This window comes from Rattus rattus, chromosome 6, assembly GCF_011064425.1.
Source record: "Rattus rattus isolate New Zealand chromosome 6, Rrattus_CSIRO_v1, whole genome shotgun sequence".
NCBI classification, from domain to species: Eukaryota; Metazoa; Chordata; class Mammalia; order Rodentia; family Muridae; genus Rattus; species Rattus rattus.
Genome location: NC_046159.1, coordinates 5,867,816 through 5,887,803, shown reverse-complemented (window position 1 = coordinate 5,887,803; position 19,988 = coordinate 5,867,816). Strand labels below are relative to the sequence as shown.

General features: G+C 45.4%; 1 protein-coding gene across 2 annotated transcripts in view; it reads left to right on the top strand.

Annotated features, from left to right (window-relative positions):
* Tmtc1 (transmembrane O-mannosyltransferase targeting cadherins 1) overlaps positions 1-14,638 on the top strand; it is a 102,532-nt gene extending 87,894 nt beyond the window's left edge. For both annotated transcript variants that reach the window (XM_032905431.1, XM_032905430.1), the window contains 7 exons: positions 3,812-3,914; positions 5,692-5,827; positions 6,351-6,495; positions 7,375-7,512; positions 8,444-8,566; positions 9,909-9,986; positions 14,176-14,638. In XM_032905431.1, the coding sequence (XP_032761322.1) occupies positions 3,812-3,914; positions 5,692-5,827; positions 6,351-6,495; positions 7,375-7,512; positions 8,444-8,566; positions 9,909-9,986; positions 14,176-14,316 (864 nt within the window). In that variant the 3' untranslated portion in view covers positions 14,317-14,638. The remainder of the gene's footprint in view (positions 1-3,811; positions 3,915-5,691; positions 5,828-6,350; positions 6,496-7,374; positions 7,513-8,443; positions 8,567-9,908; positions 9,987-14,175) is intronic.
* The last annotated feature ends 5,350 nt before the right edge of the window (positions 14,639-19,988 follow it).

The window sequence follows — 19,988 nt, the reverse complement described above, 5'->3', positions numbered from 1 at the left end:
GCTCCTGGTGACTCTGCACACAAACCCTATTAGGCACCACAGATTCTTCAAGTAGCAAGTCGTGTGTCTTGACCTAGTCATGGAAAAGGAATGCTGGAGCAGGGAGTCCGAATGCCCTGTAGCAGTGTGAACAGCACTGTTCACCAAGGAGGATGTCTGGGGACTTGAGCCAGACACCCTTCCAGTGTCTGGCTTCTCTCTTTCAAGCAGCCATTTCTCTTTTACTCTCTTATCTCACACATACACACACGCGCGCGCGCGCACACACACACACACACTCACTGCTCACACTCTGCTGAGAGACAAAGACTATGCAGCATTACAAATGCCAAACGTGTTTCCTCAGGGAGGACGATCACCAAGCTAATTGATTCATTTCAGTTGGATGTGAAGGAAAATGAGAGACATCAAATATTGATAAACTATTTCTCGTAAATGTCGTGTGATCACTTGAAGTTGATCTTTACTGTTTAGTAGAGAAAACAGTGGTGAAAGTGAAGAGGCAGGAGGCAGGCTTCAGCTTGGAGCTGCTGTGTGCTGAGTAGTTTCTTAGCAAAGTCTGCAGGACGTTATGAAGCCACAGGATGTCAGAGTGTCCAATCGATGAGTCTTCAGCTCCCCAAGACTGCCACAGACTTACATCTGGAGCTTCCCAACACTCCACTAATGAATGTTACATCTGGAGCCTCCCAGCGCTCCACCGGTGAACAGTTACTTCATGCCTGTCTTGTTTTATTGCTTAGAGCAAACACATTTCTAGGTAGGGTCTAGGCCTGTGCTGTGTCAGACACTGTTTCCTGTTGTTAGGATGCTCTGCTGTATACCACCTGTACATCCACCGTGTCACCGTGCCATGGACAATGCTCTACGTGTCTTCCCCAGAGGTGCTGAGGGAGACCCCTGGGTCCCCAGTGATGTAGGCAGGAGTCTTACAGATACAAAAGGGGCTCTCCTTTCCCTGGCATCCTTCTGTGAGTTTACAGCAGCTTTCAGTGCTCACACGATATTCACACAATTCACAAAGATGACAGGTTCTTTCTGCCTTTCATCTCGTCAGGTCAAATTTTCTTCATACTTAACTAACGATGAAAGAAACCACTTAAATACCACTGTCACAAAAGCTGGTGTGAGTATCCAGCTAACTTTAATGGTCGAACATTAAAGGGATCTGTAAAGATTTAAGTTAATAGGGCCAGGATATCACTCAATAGCATGTGTGAGGCTGTGATTTCTGTCTCTAATATTCCCACTACCAAAATAATATGATGGAATAAATACCTCAGTTAATGCTGCTATCCTTTTGCTTTGAAAAGTACTTTTTATACAGATGCATCATTTATGTTAGAGTTTCTTATTTTAAATAAGCTATACCACTGAGGAATAAGTGTCTTCCTTCCCCAGCGACCATTAACTGGTGGTGGCTCCTCAAGAAGGGAGGAGACTTTATACGTCTCTTCCCACCCATGATAGGATCTTGTGGGTAAAGACCCAAAATTCCTTATTTTTTTAAAAAAGTATGCATGTTTATGCATTTGTGTGCATCTATGTGTGTATGTGTATGTGGGGGCATGTATGTGTGTACGTTTGTGTGTATACACATTGTGTGTGTGTGCGTGTGCGTGCATGTGTGTGCGCGCACACTACAGTGTAGATCTAGGATAGAGTGAATTCCAAGACAATCAAGGCTACACAGAGAAACACTGTCTCAAGAAACAAACAAAAAAGCTTTCTTTCAGACTTATTGTTAAATCTGAATAAAGTACCTATTTTGAGGTTTTTGTTCATCTTCTTTGTATGTGACAGTTGTTGATCTTGGCAGTTAGAGACGGTATCTGAGAAAGGTACATCTGCATATTGCTGGCCTATGGGTCTGATTCAATAAGTAAATCTTATCACATGGAAACTTTCCCCTTTCCTCAGTGGAGCTGAAATGCCCAGATTCGGTCACCACTGGTGTTTCCGCATGAGGTGAAGAGCCCGCGTGTCTCGCCAGGCTCCAGATCTCAGCCAGGCTTGCTGAGCAGCATGAAGGATTGTCACCCACACACCTTCACTGACAGGCCACCGCGTCCATTGTCAAATGTCTGACTTGTGACAAACTAACTTTTAGCATACTAGGGGACAGTCACAAAGTGCTCTGTACAGGATTGGCTTCTTTTACCTGACATTAACGCAGTACTAGAAAATAAAACTGTTAGCTACAGTGTTTGGATGGTTCTCAGAACCTTTCATTATTTACATTAATTTAATCTATGTGTTTTCAAAAGAATAGTTGATATAATGATTTTAGATGACTATAGAAAAATATCTGTAAGTCATTGGGTTCTGAATTAAAGTTTATTAAATTGTAAATAATTAAAATATGTTAAGGTGCACAGAGCTGGAGGGATGTTAGAAAATGGTCCTTTGGAGGTATGGTGGTTGGTGTAGGCTGTTCCATAGGGGTTGGAGGTATGCCTCAAGGAGAGAGATAAGCACTTTGAAGAGGCCAACTCAGAAAACATGGATTTATCTTACTTTTTAAATAAATTATATTCTTTTAATATTGGACATCCAATTTTATAATTTTAAAACTTTTAATAATTTTTATTTTATGTGCATTGGTGTTTTGCCTGCATTCGTGTCAGTGTGAAGGTGTTAGATCCCCTGGAACTAGGTGTACAGACACTTGTGAGCTGCTATGTGGGTTCTGGGAATTGAACCTGCATCCTCTGAAAGAGCAACCAATGATCTTAACCACTGAGCCATCTCCCCAGGCCTCAGAAAGCACAGATTTAATGAGGAAAGGAACACAGCATTCAGTGAGCTGTGGGATTATTTCAAGAAGAGAAGGGGTAAGACAGAGTCCTCCCTTCATTGTACCAGCCTTCGCTCCTCATCTCTCTTAAAACCTGTCCCCAATCCCAGCACTCATGAGGTTGAGGCAGGAGGCTTGTAGTAAGTTAAGAGACAAGCCTGGTGAACAACAATGCCAACCAACCAGAGCTTCCAGGGACTAAGCCACTACACAAAGACTATACATGGACTGACCCTGGGCTCCAACTGCATAGGTAGCAATGAATAGCCTAGTAAGAGCACCAGTGGAAGGGGAAGCCCTTGGTCCTGCTAAGACTGAACCCCCAGTGAACGTGATTGTTGGGGGAGGGTGGTAATGGGGGGAGGATGGAGAGGGGAAGCCAATATAGAAGGGGAGGGGGAGGGGTTAGGGGGATGTTGGCCTGGAAACCGGGAAAGGGAATAACATTCCAAATGTAAATAAGAAATACTCAAGTTAATAAAGAAAAAATGGAAAAAAATAAAAATAAAATGTAAATTAAAAAAAAAAAAAGAGACAAGCCTGGCTGTGGAGTTAGGTTAGGCTAACTTAAGCTATGGAGCATGCAGACTCTGTCACACATGCACACACAAGCACGCTCTCAAAACTTCCCTAGCAAATCTTAGAGGAAGGTAGGGAAGAAGGTGAGTACTCTCTCTCAAATGCAGTTGTCAACCCATAGTTCTCTGTCTCCAAGCCCAGCAGCCATCTCTCTGTGCCTCAGTACCTGCACTGGCATTCAGCATTTGCACTAGAGTCACCAAGGTAAAGAAGAAACCCCACTTAAACTCATCCTTCTTAGTGTCAGCATGTTTGCAGTGGTAGGAACGAAGCACACTACCGGTTAGGGTAGACTTGAATACAGGCAAAGCCATGATTCTTTCTTAGTGCCTGACTCAGTATGCATTTTCTCTTTTCCCTGCTCCCTTCTCACTCTGAATCTTTGCTGTATTGTTAATTTTATAAAACTTTGTTTTTCTGTGTTTTCTGCTAAAGGAAAGATTTAAGGAAGCTGAGGACGTTTACCAGGCTGGGATAAAGAACTGTCCGGACAGCTCAGACTTACACAACAACTACGCGGTTTTCTTAGTAGACTCTGGTGAGTGAGACACCGCTCTACTGAAGTTCCTTTTCTCTCCCACACCAGTGGAGGTCACCAGCTGTGCAGGTGGAGGTCACCAGCTGTGCAGATGGCTCACTTCAGACGGCCCTACACCGTGAGGGCGTCATCTTTTTCTAAATCCTTAAGCTCAGCTCGGAATCCTGTCTATAAGGAAACTCCCCAGTGCAGGAAGTAGCTTTGCCTTAAGCCCAGGTATCCTGCCTTTCTTGCTACCACATCCACGGGGCTGCACATCAGCGCTATACTTCCTCAGTGAGAACCCACCTCCAAGCCTAGCTTCCAACAGATGGTGGCTGCTCTTTACAACCGACTCTGGAATTTTTCCTTGATGTTCTAGCAGTTGACACAGTGGTCTCCTGAGGTGGGAGGAACTGGACACAGATTCGTGCAGAGCCCCGTGTTCATGTGTAATGAATCCTCAGAAGTAATGTGGTGACTCTTGGCTTTAAAACGAAAGTGCCATTCTGTCCTATCGGCTCAGAGACGGTTTGTCCTTCAGGAGAATTCAGTTCTGGTTATTATTTTTTCAATATTGAGTTCTTGAGAAGATTTCCATTTTCTAGGATCTGGGAAGCTTTTCCGTTTAATAGAATATAAACTTAACATTTGGATCATCTAAGGGAAAGCAAGCTTATTTTTGCACATAAATTGCTATGTGGTGCCCCCTGCTGGAGCATTAGACACATGATAATGCATCGTTAAACTAGGGAGACCAGAAGAGCACCTGCTCACCTGCCTCTTTTCAGCTCATCCGCAGTCTCACAGGAGCCTCTGGAGAGAACCCTGACAAATCACTGAATACCCTATGACATGGTCCTAGATAAGCCTGTGTTCAAAGAGCATAGCTGGAAAGATTAGTGTGAAGACCAGGGATCCAGTGTGTTAGTTACCCCTTAGATCATTCTGAAATTCAATCACTTAGCTAGTTTCTTGGCAGCTTCTCTGGGACCTTCTTGGATCAGGGAAACCTGAGTCTCACTCTGACTTTTGTTATCAAGTCTCTTAAGGTCCTAACCCATTAGTATATATGCCTGTAAAGAGAATGCTTTGTTTGGGTGGTTTTAAAAAATACCTCTTTGTGGAGGCCTTGTGAGCATAGAGGTTTTAATAAACACATTGGGCAAATGCAAAATGACATTGTTAGTATGTTTAAAGTCACATTAAATGCATACCTTTGAGGCCAATGTGATGGCCCAGTAAGTAAGCATGTGCATGGCCACCCACACATGCACACACACAAATAACATTGAATAACATGTTTTCAACGTTTCAATAAAGTGCTTCAATAAAAGGTTGTCAAACGGGCGTTGACGCAGACTTTTAGAGTCTACAGCCACCTGCTTTGTGTACAGTGGGAAGCACCAGTGTCTTAGATAAATAACCCTGACCAGTGGTGGTGGCTCACGCCTTTCATCATAGCATTAGACTGAAGCTGTGGGTTTATATGAGTTCAAGGCCAACCTAGGCTACATAGTGATTTCCAGGCTAGCCTTAGCTAAAGGGTGAGACTCTGTCTCAAACAAGCAACACTGCTGACTTGTTACTAATTCCTTCGTACATGTTGGTGGATAATGAAATGGTCCGAGGTTAGTAGTGGCAAGCGTAAGAGGCCAGTATTCAGGCGGATCACAAGCTGCATGCCTGATGGCATGATGCTGTCATGCTAAAGAGGACAGCATATCTCAAGAGGGAGACGGGTAGCCATGCCTCTCATTCCTGCGGTCTGTTCTCTTCCCATCCCACCATACTGCAGGCTTTCCAGAGAAGGCCGTGGCTCACTACCAGCAGGCCATCCAGCTCAGCCCAAGCCATCATGTGGCTGTGGTGAACCTGGGCCGACTCTACAGGTCCCTGGGAGAGAACAGCATGGCTGAAGAGTGGTACAGACGGTACAGTCCCTCCTCTCCACTTTCTTGGCCTCCTGGAGCCATAGCAGTTTCCATAGGCTTCTTAGCTGCTGGGACAGACAACAGGCTTTCAGAACAGGAGCACATGTGGCCAATTCAGGTGACAGAACAGCATGGCAGTGTAGTTCTGTGCTCACAACACGGACCCGACTGCTGAGGCCACGGTGCTCTTCAGGTTGGGGGGGAGTTTTCTACCTTAATTAGGCCAGTTTTCTGGAGCTGTGGATGACAGCACAAAATGAAGCAGCGATTTCAGTATAGAAACAGATGTAAGGCTGCCACTTTGTCAGAACCTGAACAAGTCAGTCATTGTTGCTAATACAGACGCTTGAGACCCAGTTGCCAGGCTAGTGGGTCACAGGCATTCACCCAGGGTAGTGTGACCCTGATCCAAAACAGACTAAGTTCAGGCAAGTATCTAACTGGACAGTCTTCCCTCCACTAAGCACAGACCTTTGGGAATGTGTCCACAGAAAGAAGCATCTGTCTGTCTTTCTCTCTGTAGTGCCCTGCAGGTGGCCCGCACGGCTGAGGTGCTGTCACCTCTGGGAGCACTCTACTACAACACTGGCCGACACAAGGAGGCACTGGAAGTGTACCGGGAAGCTGTCTCACTCCAGCCTTCCCAGAGGGATCTCCGCCTGGCTCTGGTAAGTAGAGGGGAGGAAGTGACACTAGGTGTAAGTGCAGCAGACAGGGAGCTGAGACTGCTCAGCCTCTGAGCCGGAAGGGAAACACTGTGCTGGCGCCTCTGTGTGATGCTCACCTTGTTGAGGCTCCTTGTTTCTAGAAACTTCAAACTGATCAAAGGAAGTTGCAAGGGAGCTTTGGGCACTGACAGAGTGCTTGCCTAGCATGCACAGAGCCTGGGCTCTAGTCACCAGCACCAAACCAAACCAAACCAAACCAAACCAAACCAAACCAAAATAAAATTGTCTGAAACACCTGACGCGGGTATTTGATGCATCTGTCTGTCACTCCCACTGGTGTGTGAGTGTGAGCAGACAGGTGTGTTTACACAGATGTGCAGATGTGTCCGCACGCTCACTAGTGCACGGCGTGACAGTTTGTGGTAGATGCCACCTACTTTCTCTAACTTACTCCTACATGATTCCTGTAAGGATATTCTCTCATGTAGCTGCAGCACGCTATCAAACCAAGGGCAGTAAGCACCACCAGCATTTTAATTTCAGTGTTTTGAATTTCATGCCTCCTCCTTCCTCCATCAGCCTTGTCGTCTTCTTACAAACATCCTGTTCTGTCAGGGTGGTAGGGAACTACTTCCTGGCATGTTTCAGCATCTTAAGACGCTAAACCATATGCTGGGTCTCTGTGGTACTCCCACCAGTGACAACCAAATGCTTGCATCCAAACGCATCAGCAGCCAAATGCTAAACCCTGCTGTGGCCATTCAGCTTTCTCTGAAATACTGTGCATTGGGGTGTGTTTAACGTCTCTCTTCAGAGGCTGCTCCATGTGCTAGGGCATGACCGGGTGTCTTCTAAGCTCAGTGCCCTCTTGTTTTGCAGGCACAGGTTTTAGCAGTGATGGGTCAGACCAAAGAAGCCGAAAAGATAACCAGCCACATAGTATCTGAGGAGCCCAGGTGCCTGGAATGCTACCGTCTCCTGTCAGCAATCTACAGCAAGCAGGAACACCACGAGAAGGTAACCAAGGACCCAGCCACCCAACACAAGCAGGAATGCCAGGACACGGTAGAAAAGGGCTCTCAGAGCCATGCAGGGTCTTACATAGAAAATAGTGCACACCACATGCTCCTCCAGCACCATATTCACAAGGCTGTGTAATCTTGAGAACATTTGTCTCCATATCCTTCCCATGGGAGCTTCTCTCAGACACCCTCTTACCTCCTGAGATACCTTATCTCATAATTACAGTTTGTGCCCAGCTGCCCAGCCCCTGCATGTCCGCTGACCCTCCAACTTCTAATGTTTGATGCAGCCCTCATGTCAGCCCTGGAAGGCAGAACTATCAGAACTATGACTCTTTATCTACCTATTAAAAAAATCACACAACAGTAAAGTTCCCACTGGGAATCAGAGGGCCTGGCTGGTTAAGGTCAGGGCTCCATATGGCCCTGTATGAAGGGAGTGTCAATTGGGTATGCCTAAGGCATGAGGTGTGAGGAGAGGAGGAACAGACCACACAGTTCAAGATGTAAACATGACCAGAACCACTCCCCACCCCTTCCAACACTCAGGCCTGGGGAAAGGTCATGATCCTAGGATAAACTTCGAAGTTTAAACAGAAAGGCAAAATTGTGCTTCTAAGCAATGTTTGTGTGCAAAGGTAGGGCAGACACAGGAGCCAGGAGGTCCAGAAGGACATGTGATCAGGACAAACCCCATGGCAGTCATGCAGCCAATCAGTGTGTTTGCTTCTTGGTCATCTATGAATGAGGAGCCTGGAGTATACGGAATGATTTTCTGGAGCTATTAATTCCTAATGAGAACATCGCTGGTTTTGTTTGTCATGTGCCACACTGGATGACAGATGTGAACTGAGGTGTAACTGCCACTCCTTAAGTTAGGGTTCCTTCTTCTGGCCCTCTTGATTCCTCCCTTTCCACTGCTGCAGGCACTCGAGGCCATAGAGAAGGCTCTTCAGCTGAAGCCCAAGGACCCAAAAGTCATATCTGAACTTTTCTTTACAAAAGGAAACCAGCTAAGAGAACAGAACCTTCTGGACAAAGCCTTTGAGGTAAGATGCACAAAACTGTCATTCAGTTTAAGTGAATACTGTAGTCAATAAGGGAGGGAGCCTACACAGCCTCAGTCACTGAGGGTCCCAGAGGGAATTTCTGATGAGTCACCACTGTTACATCTCGCTTAAGCCCCCAGTGTTTGTGAGATGACACAGTACCTCTGCATTGTCTTTTGAGTTATCGTGGATAGAAAGCATTCAAACCATTCCATATTCTAGGATTCCAAAGAAATGGTCTACCCTATTTTCTCTGCAAGAACCTTTATCAATGCTAGACTGGAATCCAAGTAGCTTTGGGCAAGTACTTGTTTGTGACACCTCCCAGCACCTCTGGATTCCCTCTTCTACCTCCAGAGGCCCCTCCAGATCATCCATTTTTGCAGTGACTTTTCTTCTGAGCTTAGTAAGTACCACATCAGGTACTTATCAGGGATGGCAAGATGGTTCAGTGGGTAAAGGCACTTGCCTCCAAGCCTGACCACCTGGGGCCCACATGGTGGAAGGAGAGAACGGACTCCTGCAAGTTGGCCTCACTTCTCTATGTTTACAGTGGCATGCATATACACCCACCACATATACCCAACACTCACTTGTTTAAAAACCTTACTGCGTCTGCAGGATGCAGTGATCTAGAGGTACAGGCAATAGAGTCACAAGTTCAAGGACAGTCAGAAAACAAACAAAACAAAACAGATTTAAACACTTCATCATTAAGGTGCTAGTCATTTGCCCCAGAGCAGCAAAAATTATAGAAGTGTGCCACCACTTTCCAGCTCTGATCAGCTTCGAAAGGGCAGAAGAAAAAGACAGGTAGCCGAGTCCCCAAAGAGTGGTATGAGCGTGCTGCTTTAGGAGCCTGGCAGCAAGCGGGAGGCTGCAGGGGTGCTGGGCCACCACTGAGCTGCTCAGGAGAGTACCCTGGGTTCTTTAAGTTTTGCGTGCTGGGGATTGAGCCCAGGGCCTCACTCTGGCTGAGCTTGAGTTCTGTGCTGAACTACACTCCTTGGATTCTGTAATCCCATCAGAAGTCTTCCTCATCAGCTCATTTATGGTGAGGATGGCCACACACACAGCTTTCCTGCAGAACCAAACAAGATGTTTCAGAAATCCCTGGGTCCCCAAGGGCAGGCCAGACCTGTGTTGTCACAGTAGTCCCTGGGTCCCCTCATGCAGGGGGACCCACTTCAAAACTGTCAGCTCTGAAAGTATAACAGACTGGATTTGCCACCTGCCGGTGGCTGTCACCTATCATGCTCTCCGTGTGCACAGGGTCTGCACATGTCTGCAGTACTTCAGGTGCCTCTAGAGCCCTAACATGAAGCTTTCCTTCCTTGCTCAGAGCTATGAAGCTGCGGTGACCCTGGACCCCGACCAGGCCCAGGCATGGATGAACATGGGCGGCATCCGGCACATCCAGGTAGGCATGGCACTCACTGTGTTCAGAGCCACTGTTCATTTTCTCTCTGAAAGCATTAGAATACAGTCATTCTAAACAGTGGACATCATGAACCCATTCTAAATGTTTCTAAATTAAACTCCATGCTCTGCTGATCATGAGGAGAGTCACATGTGCTGGGAAGAAAGCCACTCAACAGCAGTTGCAGTCTGTGTGCACTGACCCTAAGAAGCTTGCTGACACCCCAGCAGTACCAGACTGTTAATTTAAATACTGCTTTGCTATTCCTGTTTTAATTTTTATTTTTTATTATGTATATGTGAGCATGGATTTGTACATTTGAGTGCAATGCTCTCCAAGGCCAGAAGAGGGTGTTCATTGGTCCCCTAAAGCTGGGATTTCAGGCCCTTGTGAGATGTCCAATGTGGGTGCTAAGAACTGAATGTGGGTCTTCTGTAAAAGCATTATGCACTCTTCCCTGCCAACCCATCTCTACTGCCCCTTTAGTTTGTGTGTTGAAAATAATTTTTATTCCCTAACCTTTTAGTGGAAAGCACATTTGTCTGCTATAGTTGACATTCCCTGAAGCTAAGTTTGGGTGAGTCTTTCTGCCAAGAATGATTGAAAGTGACCCTGGGTGGGATTGTTGTTTATAGTCAATAAAGTCAAAGATATGTCATGATTCATTCACATCCATACTCACTCATCTTACCGGCATCTCTACCGAGCATCCATCCTGCGAGACAGGTGCACATCTAGACACTGGGCATGTAACAGTGATCAGACAAGCCAGAAAGTACTGTCCACTGGAGTCTGTGCTCCAGTTTGGGGTGACAGGCAGTAAATATACACATACTCACATGCCTAGAATATATCAGATGGTAGGACGCATGTGAGAAAAATAGAGAAACACGAGAGAGTGTTGGCAGGGCTCTCGGAAGAAGGCTCCTGCAGAATGCAAGGAGCTGAAAGGATTGAGTCATGTGAACAAATAAGGAGCACACACAGAGGTCTGAGGCTGCAGGTGCTCGGTGTGCTGAGGAAACGGCAGGCAGGAGCATGACTGGTCAGAGGAAAAGAAAAGGTAGAAGCTGAGGCCCAGGAGAGTGAGGCCTACAAGAGCTTCCCAGGAACTTGGGCTTCATGCCTGGTAAGCTGGGTCCCTGAAGGACTTTTCAAAGATGCCAAGGTCTGACTTGTTGAGCTAACTTGTCTGCATGCTCCTCTCAGACTCTACAGGGGTGCAGACTGTGGTGATGAGGATGTCCAGGGGCCTCCAGTGTTTTCCTTCCACAGGCACTGAGCACTGTAAGGCAGCAAAGGTACAGGGGCTTGTAGCTGTGCAGATAACATACCTCAGTGTCCGAGATAGCACACCTCAGTGTGGGGGACGGCAGACCTCAGTGTGGGGGATAGCACACCTCGGTGCGGGGGACGGCACACCTCGGTGTCAGGGCTCATATGCACATGCTGCTCAGAGCACAGAGCTGGTCTGCAGGACTGTGAGATGTTCAATGCACCTATCTGTAAAACTTTCTTTAGAATAGTGCAATTGTTTAAATATTTAAGTTGTATGTTTAGTAGTTGTTTTTTAAAAAGTATGTACAATTTTCTCAGATGGAATATACCAAAAATCAAAGTTCAGTTGTTAATTTGTCTATTGAGTGTACTGTTTCCAAGTGTAACTAGCATCCATTTAAACTAGTCAGTGCTGTCACTGCAGACATCATGGATTAGCCTGAGCAACAGGAAACTCCCACAGTCATGGCGTAACAGTCCTGTGGGTGAATTTGAATGATGTGTGGTGGGCACATAGCTTGGCAGTGTCACGCTGAAGCCACCATCACAGTCCAGGATATTATCATTAGGCATGCAGCAACAATCCTGGACTTGCTGTGTCTTTTGCAAGGAGTGTTCATCACAGTGCTACTTACCTTAACTGGCTTCTGCCCTGTGACTGGAGAGAGTGGGCCTCCAAGAGTTATGGAGGTGAAGAGTCGAAATATAAGGCCTTACATGGAAGTGGTACAGATGGGGAGAAGACCATGAGAGTTGTAACCACCCTAGGAAGGAAGGACACTCGTCACTCAATGTCCAAGTCAGTGCCTGTGACCTGAAGTGCCTCAGACATGGATAGTCAAGGCTAAATGCATTCACTCCAGCTTTCACGGTGATGCTGCTGGTAATTGTATAGGGTATTTTTAGTGTGTCTGTAGTTTAACATGAGGTCAGCTACAGAATCTTCAATTTATGGTATCTTGTCTACTCAGAAAGTGCCAGACTTTGAACATTTTGCACTTTTTGGGTTAGGGATATTCCTTCTCTAGTATGTTCCATGAACTTCTACATAAAATGAAGTAGATGGGCTGGAACAACAACCTCTAAGAGGATTCCATCATCCAAGCCATATTTCAGAATACTATTTCAATGTGACCTCGTGATGACCGTCTGTAGAATGCTACTGTACAGTAGAAGGCTCTGTGGTGCTGAGCTTGCTCTGTGTCTCACTGTCTGAGGGGCAGAGCTGATAACAGCAATGGGCCCAGGAAATGTGTCTGGTATGACTGACAGTTTTCGTCTTAATTGACTTTTAAGTCAATTCTAGAAATCAGATCATTCCAGTTCCTACACAGCATAGAATTGGAGTCATTGACTTAATGGATATAATTGAAAAAGTAAACAAACAGGGTTTACAGTTTAATCAAGAAAAGAACAATTCGAAGGAGAGAAAGTAAACTAGATTTTGTCCAAAATAGCAGAGAAACCCAGCGATCTGAGACAATACCAAGGCTAAGGGTGAGACCCAAATTTAGGGTAGGTTTCAAGAACTTAAGAACCCACTACATGGGGTATTTTGAGAGCTCTTGGATCTAAAACCATGCAGGTGCCCACATACACACTAAGCTTAGAAACCGGAGACTTGGAAGAGGACTCTGGAGTCAGCAAACAGCAACGCCGCAGAACTGGGCTCCTGTTCTGAGATATGTCTGCCTGCACGGGCCATACTGGTACTCAGGGCACAATTTCATTTCCACTTTAGCTTTTACCAGCTGCACACATAGACATGAATCACAGAAACTGAACAGTCCACCCAATGGTGGGGTGGCCACAGCATCCCGGGGGGGTTTCACTGTGGTATCAGGCAACACCTAAGCTCTTTCCACACAGTCACATTCGGAAAGATGCATCCATCTTGGTAAACATTAGCTGCTAGCCTAGAGAGGTGTTGTTTTATATTGTGATGGAAATGTGAAACATCTCTGGTGTCGACCCTCATGGGAGCTACAGCTGAGGATGATATAAAATCAGTTCATAGTTTTAGGATGGGAATAAATTTGGCAGCTTCCTAGGGAAGGTCTAAACACATGCTCTAGATAGAGCAGACCACAGAAAGGGTCCTGTCGAAGGTGAGGCGGGGAATCTCTGGTGGTGTCTCTTACAGGAGTGTGTGTGGGTGACTCAAGAGTACCTGCGTCTCTGAAAGCCCCCTCAGCCGTGCTCCAGAGCCTCCTACCCAACTTCCAGGAGTCTCCTTCCTCAGCTCCCAGCAACTGTTTGCTGCTCTCATGAGCTTCCCGGGCCAGTGAGCAAAGGATACAGATCTGCAAGGCTGCACCAGATGAGGAAGATGATGCATTAGGCAATAGAAAGAGGAATAGGAAAAAGTCTCTAGTTCTGCCCAATTGTCAGTGGTTATGGTTGTGAGCCATCATGTAGGTGCTGTGATGGCTCCAAGTCTCTCTTTAATTGAGTCTTTTCATTGTGTAAAGCTTTCGGTAAAGGCTGCTTTTGTGTTTCAAAGTAAAAATCAGAACAAACTAAGATAAAACGGGTATCTGTTTAATTCTTTTCTCTCTCCCCCAGGCCCCACCCTAAGCCTATTTGCTTACAGAGAATAGCAGATCTGTGCTAACCTGCTGAGAACACTATAAAATGTTCTCTTTCTCCATACTGAGAAAGCTGAAATCTGTGTTTCTGCCATTGAAACTTATGCTGTAACCATCAGCCTCCACATTTCCCCAGCTGGCTGGTTCTTAAAACAAATGGATTCTCCCAAAGCACCAAGAGATAAGGATGAAAATATCCACGGATATTTTCCATGGTTTCCTGAGGGGAGCCTTGGTTACTGGCAGTCAGAGGAAGGGAGGTCCCTTCTCTGTCTTCAGAGGGTTGTACTGAACGGAGTCTTGCTCTCTTTCTTTCCCTGCAGGGAAGCTATGTGTCTGCAAGGGTCTATTATGAGAGAGCCCTGAGGCTGGTACCAGACAGCAAGCTGCTGAAGGAGAATCTGGCCAAGCTGGATCGCCTGGAGAGGAGGTTACAAGAAGTCAGAGAGCGGGATCAAACATAGATCAAAAAAGGACACAGTCACGTGGGACTCAGCAGGCTGGAAGAAGACAGACTTGGGGAGGCCTTGCTTACCCTCAGCAGGCTCTCCTGATGGCACAGTGGGAGACGACCACTGGTGACTGTGCTGAAAGAGTTGTTTCCATGAAGAGAAACAGCAGAGGAGAGCAGACTGTCTGCAGGGAAGGGGGATAGCAAGTGCACGCTTGGCCAGCTCCTGTGTGACTCCCAGTCCCCAGGATATTAAGCAATGCTTTGGCAGCAGATAGTGACCTCCATTCTTACTATAGCCCAGAAATACAGAAACCCTAAGTCCTGTAAACACAGCAGCTGTTCCTAAGAAAGGATGTATTCTCTGAAGTCAGCCCTTGGGAAATCTAGTGCAAGTTCAGTTAATTCTCAAGAATCTAGAGTTGGTGGTGAAGAGAGCATTGGTAGAGCCTGTGGAGTGCAGGGGAGCAGAGCACTTGATAGCTGGGCTTGGGCTAATATCCCCCAAGGGTATCATTAAGCACCTTTGGAGAAGTACATTAAATTCTACTCTGGTATATGTTTTTTTCTTTTTTTTTTTTTTAGTGCCTAAAACACCAAGATGGAATCTTCTAGAATTGTATGTGGCTATGCTTATCTCTATAGAAAATCAGAGCTCCCCATCCTTGATTCTCTATGGAAATGTTTTAAATGTTTGAACTATATTCCAAGAGTCGTTTCTCCACTCTGAACCTTCTGAGTGCATTAACCATGAGGTTGGGACCCTGAAATGTATTGCTTAGGTGGGGAGCTGCCGGCTGCACTCTGCGTAGAAGTGTTAAAGGGTCGGGCCAGAGAAGGACTCTGCTTTATTCTCGTAAGGTCAAGATTGTGAGGTTTATTGTTTCTGAAAGATATATTTGAGCACTGAGGAATCTTTACATTATATTACAGAATTCCTCACAGACTCTAGAGGGAAGAGTATTCTGTCACTGACTTTTGAGGTTTAGTGAGGATTCTGTATTTAAAACGCAAGTGAGTTTGGAGACGTCATAGAGAATACTCTAAAACTCTAGGATGAAGTCTAAATTCATAATTTTTTAAAAAATATATTTATATTTGAAAATAAGGAAGGCAAAGTTGAAATCACAATTGACATTATTTTTGGTGTTATTTATTGTATAACTTATAAAATATTTAATATATATCCACAATTCTTGTTTTTTTTTAACCTCTGTACATAGTCATTTTGATAGCAGCTCTCAAAACCATGTGTATGAAAATTGCAAAATGGGAAAGCTTTGACAGTCTCCCCAAATCCTATTGGTTGTTTCCATTAAAACTAATGGAGTTAGGGTCAGCTTGGTGTTTGGGAGTGAAGGAGTTAGAAGGGCTCATCACTGAAAACAAAGACACCACAGGCCATGCAGGTCCTGATGCAGAGGCACTGTCTCAGACATGACAGCTAGAGACCAAAAGCATCTGACCATAGCAGCCAGGCCCGAGGGTAAACCTCTGCTTCCTAAGTCAGGATGCAGTGCCTCTGTGTGTTATTTTTGTAGCAGGTAAAGTTGAAAATGTATTTGGAAAGGCGTGGTGAGAGAGTTTGATCCAATACACACCTGCTTTTGGGGGACAGTTTTCATTACCTGGCTTCTGTCAACATTATATAAATTATATCATAAATTGATCTGGAATCTTATTTTCTTCCATCTAAATGGAATTTTCTTCCATATAAGTCTTTAGTCCTAAGGTCAGAAAATGTACTATAGTGTTTATTATAAAATAATCCATAGCCCCTAAATTGGATGGCAGGGACTCTTGGTAAAAGTCACCTCTCAGTCATAATAGTATTTGACAGAATGAATGCATTAAAAAGTAATGGGACAGCTTGAACTATGACATTTGACAGGACTTCGCCTTACTGACAGTGCTTCAGAAGGTCTCAGTATACACTTGTTAGAATAATTCAAAAGGCAATTACAATGGAAACCTTTCAGAGGAGAAAAGGCCACATGGCATCTAGGAGACTGCCGTATCTGGGCCTCTCTTCTTTCCCATTTGTCTGCCCACTTTGGCATCTCCTGGAGCAGTGAAAATAAAGCACTATCCACAAAGACAAGCAAAGTCAGCTTGCTTTGTTGACCCAGATATTCTGGATCCTCTATTGAAATGAACCAGTGAGGTGGTTTCCATGGCTGAAACATTTCCTGTGAGAAAATCAATTGCAGACTGGTTGAGTGTATTTTGTTGAGTGTATTTTGTAACATGCTATTTGGTCCTTGTGACGTGGAATAGTCACTAGGGGTCATCTTTATCACAGCAGAAACAGCCTGGCGTGTCATGAAAATGCTCCTGTTTTGCCATTAGCAGGCGTGTGCTCCGTGGTGACTGGAGAGCTGTTTCTGAAGCCTTGGCACAGAGCTGGCTTTGTCCTAGTGATGTCTTATCATCCATGCTGAGATCAGACCCAGGACCTTGTACACTCCAGGAAGCACTCTCCCCCGAGCTCTGTCCTCGGCTAAATTTATTCTTAATGTTTTTTGTTTGTTTGTTGTGTCCGGCCCTGCGTCTCAGAATTCTGAAATATGCCTTAGGTAGGAAGGAGTCAAAAAACAAATCAGGATTTGCTTTGCCTGTTCTGAACCCCAGCATAGCATTCCTGAAGTTCTTCTGTTAAATACAGAGCCCTTGCATACATCCTTGTAGCCCCTCCCACCACCATTCCTTATCAAGCCTGCCTTTATCCACCCAAGAGACCTTCCGTTCATGTGCCCATTGACGTACAAGTTAATAGGAATGGCCTGGGGATTCTTTGGTTAGGACTTTTCAAAATGATTCAAATGATATTAATGTCATTTATAAAACCTGGTTTGGTGGTGGAACGCAGGTAAATAGACCAAAAATGTGGAGACCATGGGGGAATAGTGCTCTTTGAGGCCTGGGGCCCTTGTTTGTTTGTGTGGATCTGGGGTTGGAACCTCATGCATGCCAGGAGAACCTCCTATCACTGGCTACCAGTGACAGCTCAGCCCCAGAGCTGTTTCTTTTGAAGCTTGTCACAATGCAAAGAGATCCTATATTAGCATGCAAGTTCTCTTTTGAAGTCTACAGCAGAATTTCACAGGCTTTTTTGCAGCTTTCCTCCAGACTAAATAAAAATTCCAAACCACACTATAGAAGCCAACCTGGGGTGACTGAACTAAGGGAGAAAAGAAAGTAAATGTCTCATTTCTTGTGATTGTTAGCAGACAGTTTATATCCTTCTGATTACAGAGCAGCATGGGTGGTAATGAGGCCCTCCCTCCAGCACAGGGCCTCCCAGCACTGGCTGCATTTAGAGAACTAGGACCCTTCCACACTCCCTAAGACCCAGCTCTCTGGTGATAGCGAAGCCCTGCAGGGCTGAGCACTTTAACTAAGGAGGTTTGTGACTTTTACCAAGGGGATTTCGGTAAAATGACTTAAAGAATGAGTCATTGCTCCATGGGTTGGTCAAGTCCAAGTACCGGCAGGTGGCTAAGTTGGGTGGCTTTATGCTTGTAGCAACTGGACTACAATTTGCCCTTGGATGCTTGGACGATGCTTGGGTGTCAGATGGAAAGGCACCACCTTGCCATGGGCGCCTACCAGGCAAGGTGCCAAAGATAACAAATGAAAAAAACAGAACCCTGATTTCTCTGGGCTCTCAGAAGTCGCCCCGGCTCAATGTTTGCCTCTGCCTGACACAGACTCTGGGCTTTGTCGTTTGGTTCTTGACCATATGTATTCAAAATGGGTTTTGTTTTGTTTTGTTTGTTTTGTTTTGTTTTGTTTTGTTCTGTTCTGTTTTGTTTTATGAGCCAGGTGATGGCGGTGCACACCTTTAATCCTAGCACTTGGGAGGCAGAGGCAGAGGCAGAGGCAGAGGCAGAGAACTCTTACAGGCCAGCCTAGTCTACAAAGTGAGTTCCAGGATAGCCATGGCTACACACACACACACACACACACACATACACACAAACCAACAGCAACAACAATAACAAAACACATGCTCATACAAACTCTTTTTTTTTTTTTAAAGAATCCTAAGCAAAAATGCCTTTCTTTTCTCTGTCTGTGGCGGGTCCACCCTGGAGGATAAGCCTTCGGGAGACTTCTGACAGGAATGATACACGCACGTAGCTGGGCTGAGGAGTTAGGTTGTTCTTGCTTTGTTTTCGTATTACAGTTTCAGTTATAGGTTAGCCTTGCCCAAATACAGCAAAGCCCAAGTATCTAAATGGCGTCCTTTTACGTGTAAAACTATAGATGTCTGTCAAACCTTACTTCCAGACAGCAACTGTGTAAGCTAAGGCTATGGAATACTGAAAACAGTGGTGGAAATGTATAATTCTTGCCCTTATTCTGAGTTTTTCAATGCAAAGCATGTTGTATAGTTCTGAAAACACTTGCAATGTTTTTGTTTCTGTGAGCTCATTGTTCTGAGAGAGCAGATTAATAACTGTAGTACAAACCATGACTTCCTATCAAAGAGAGACCAGAGAATAGAAAAAATATGTGAAGCCATCAGATTAGCTCATGTGAAAATACTCTATTTTGATCACTCGGACTCTTCTGATTAAAGCCACCAGGGCATGTAACTTTAAAAACAAGACAGCACCTCACAGTGCATAGTCCTGGTCTGATTGCAAATGTAGGTCGTCAGCTGTTGTAACTGGAAACACCTGCATGCAGAGACCCAGGCTACCTTCTCACTGTCGGGGGCACACTCTATAGTCACAGTGAATCTGGAAGTTCCTAATGTGCGTATCCTTTGGGAGTTTTTTAGCTGTTGGCCCATCACGGGGGCACACTAGTTCAAGATTAGTGCTTCAGAGTTCCAATCCTAGCATCACTCTGAGGAGCTGCATCACTGAGGCAGGGTGGCCTTTCTCAGTGGAGCCTGACCCCCATGAAGCACCGTCCTGTCCAGTGGTTCCGGGAAACACCATGAGCCTCTCCAATGCTTTGAAAAGCACTACGTGTCTATGGAGATAATGATCTTGCTCCCCCCACCCCGTTACTCTTGGTAGTGAGCACCACAACCACAACAAGACACATAAACAACCCCGGGAAGGGTTGGGTTGTCCAGGTATGTAACATGACAAGAGCAGTTAACTCTTACTTTACATCTGTGTGCTTAAAGTTCTTACAGTGACCCTGTCAGGTTCCTGGGAGAAAAGATAACGTTTCTTCCAGGGGACTGGGGTGTCTTCAGAGGCCAGGGCTGGTTTTGACTGTGTGGAAATCGCTGTGTTGCTGTCAGGACCTGTTCTTTGTTCCTATTGCTCAATGTTTCTGTTTTGGGTGATCGTGTATAAATGTACACCTGCGTTATTTTTGCTATGCTGCTTAAAGTATTCCTCCATATAAGTCTGACTGTATACTTTGCCTAAGTCTTTCAAAAATAAAATTTATGTAAATGTCTATTTTATATAAAACATGGTAAAATAAGAATTCTGTCTGGCCTCAGTCATGTTCTCTGATTAGATTCTATCAATAGTTTTTTTTTGCTAGTAAATCTGGGCTCCAAAAGTAAAGATGGCCGGTCCTTAATCTGTCAGGCACCTGCTCCACAGGACTGCCTACTTCTCTTCTGCAGGAGGCTCTGCCCTTGTCTCCCTTGGCAGACATCTCCAGGGAGACTGCCCTCTGCTGGCTTTGTGGGGGTCTTTGGGCCTTTTT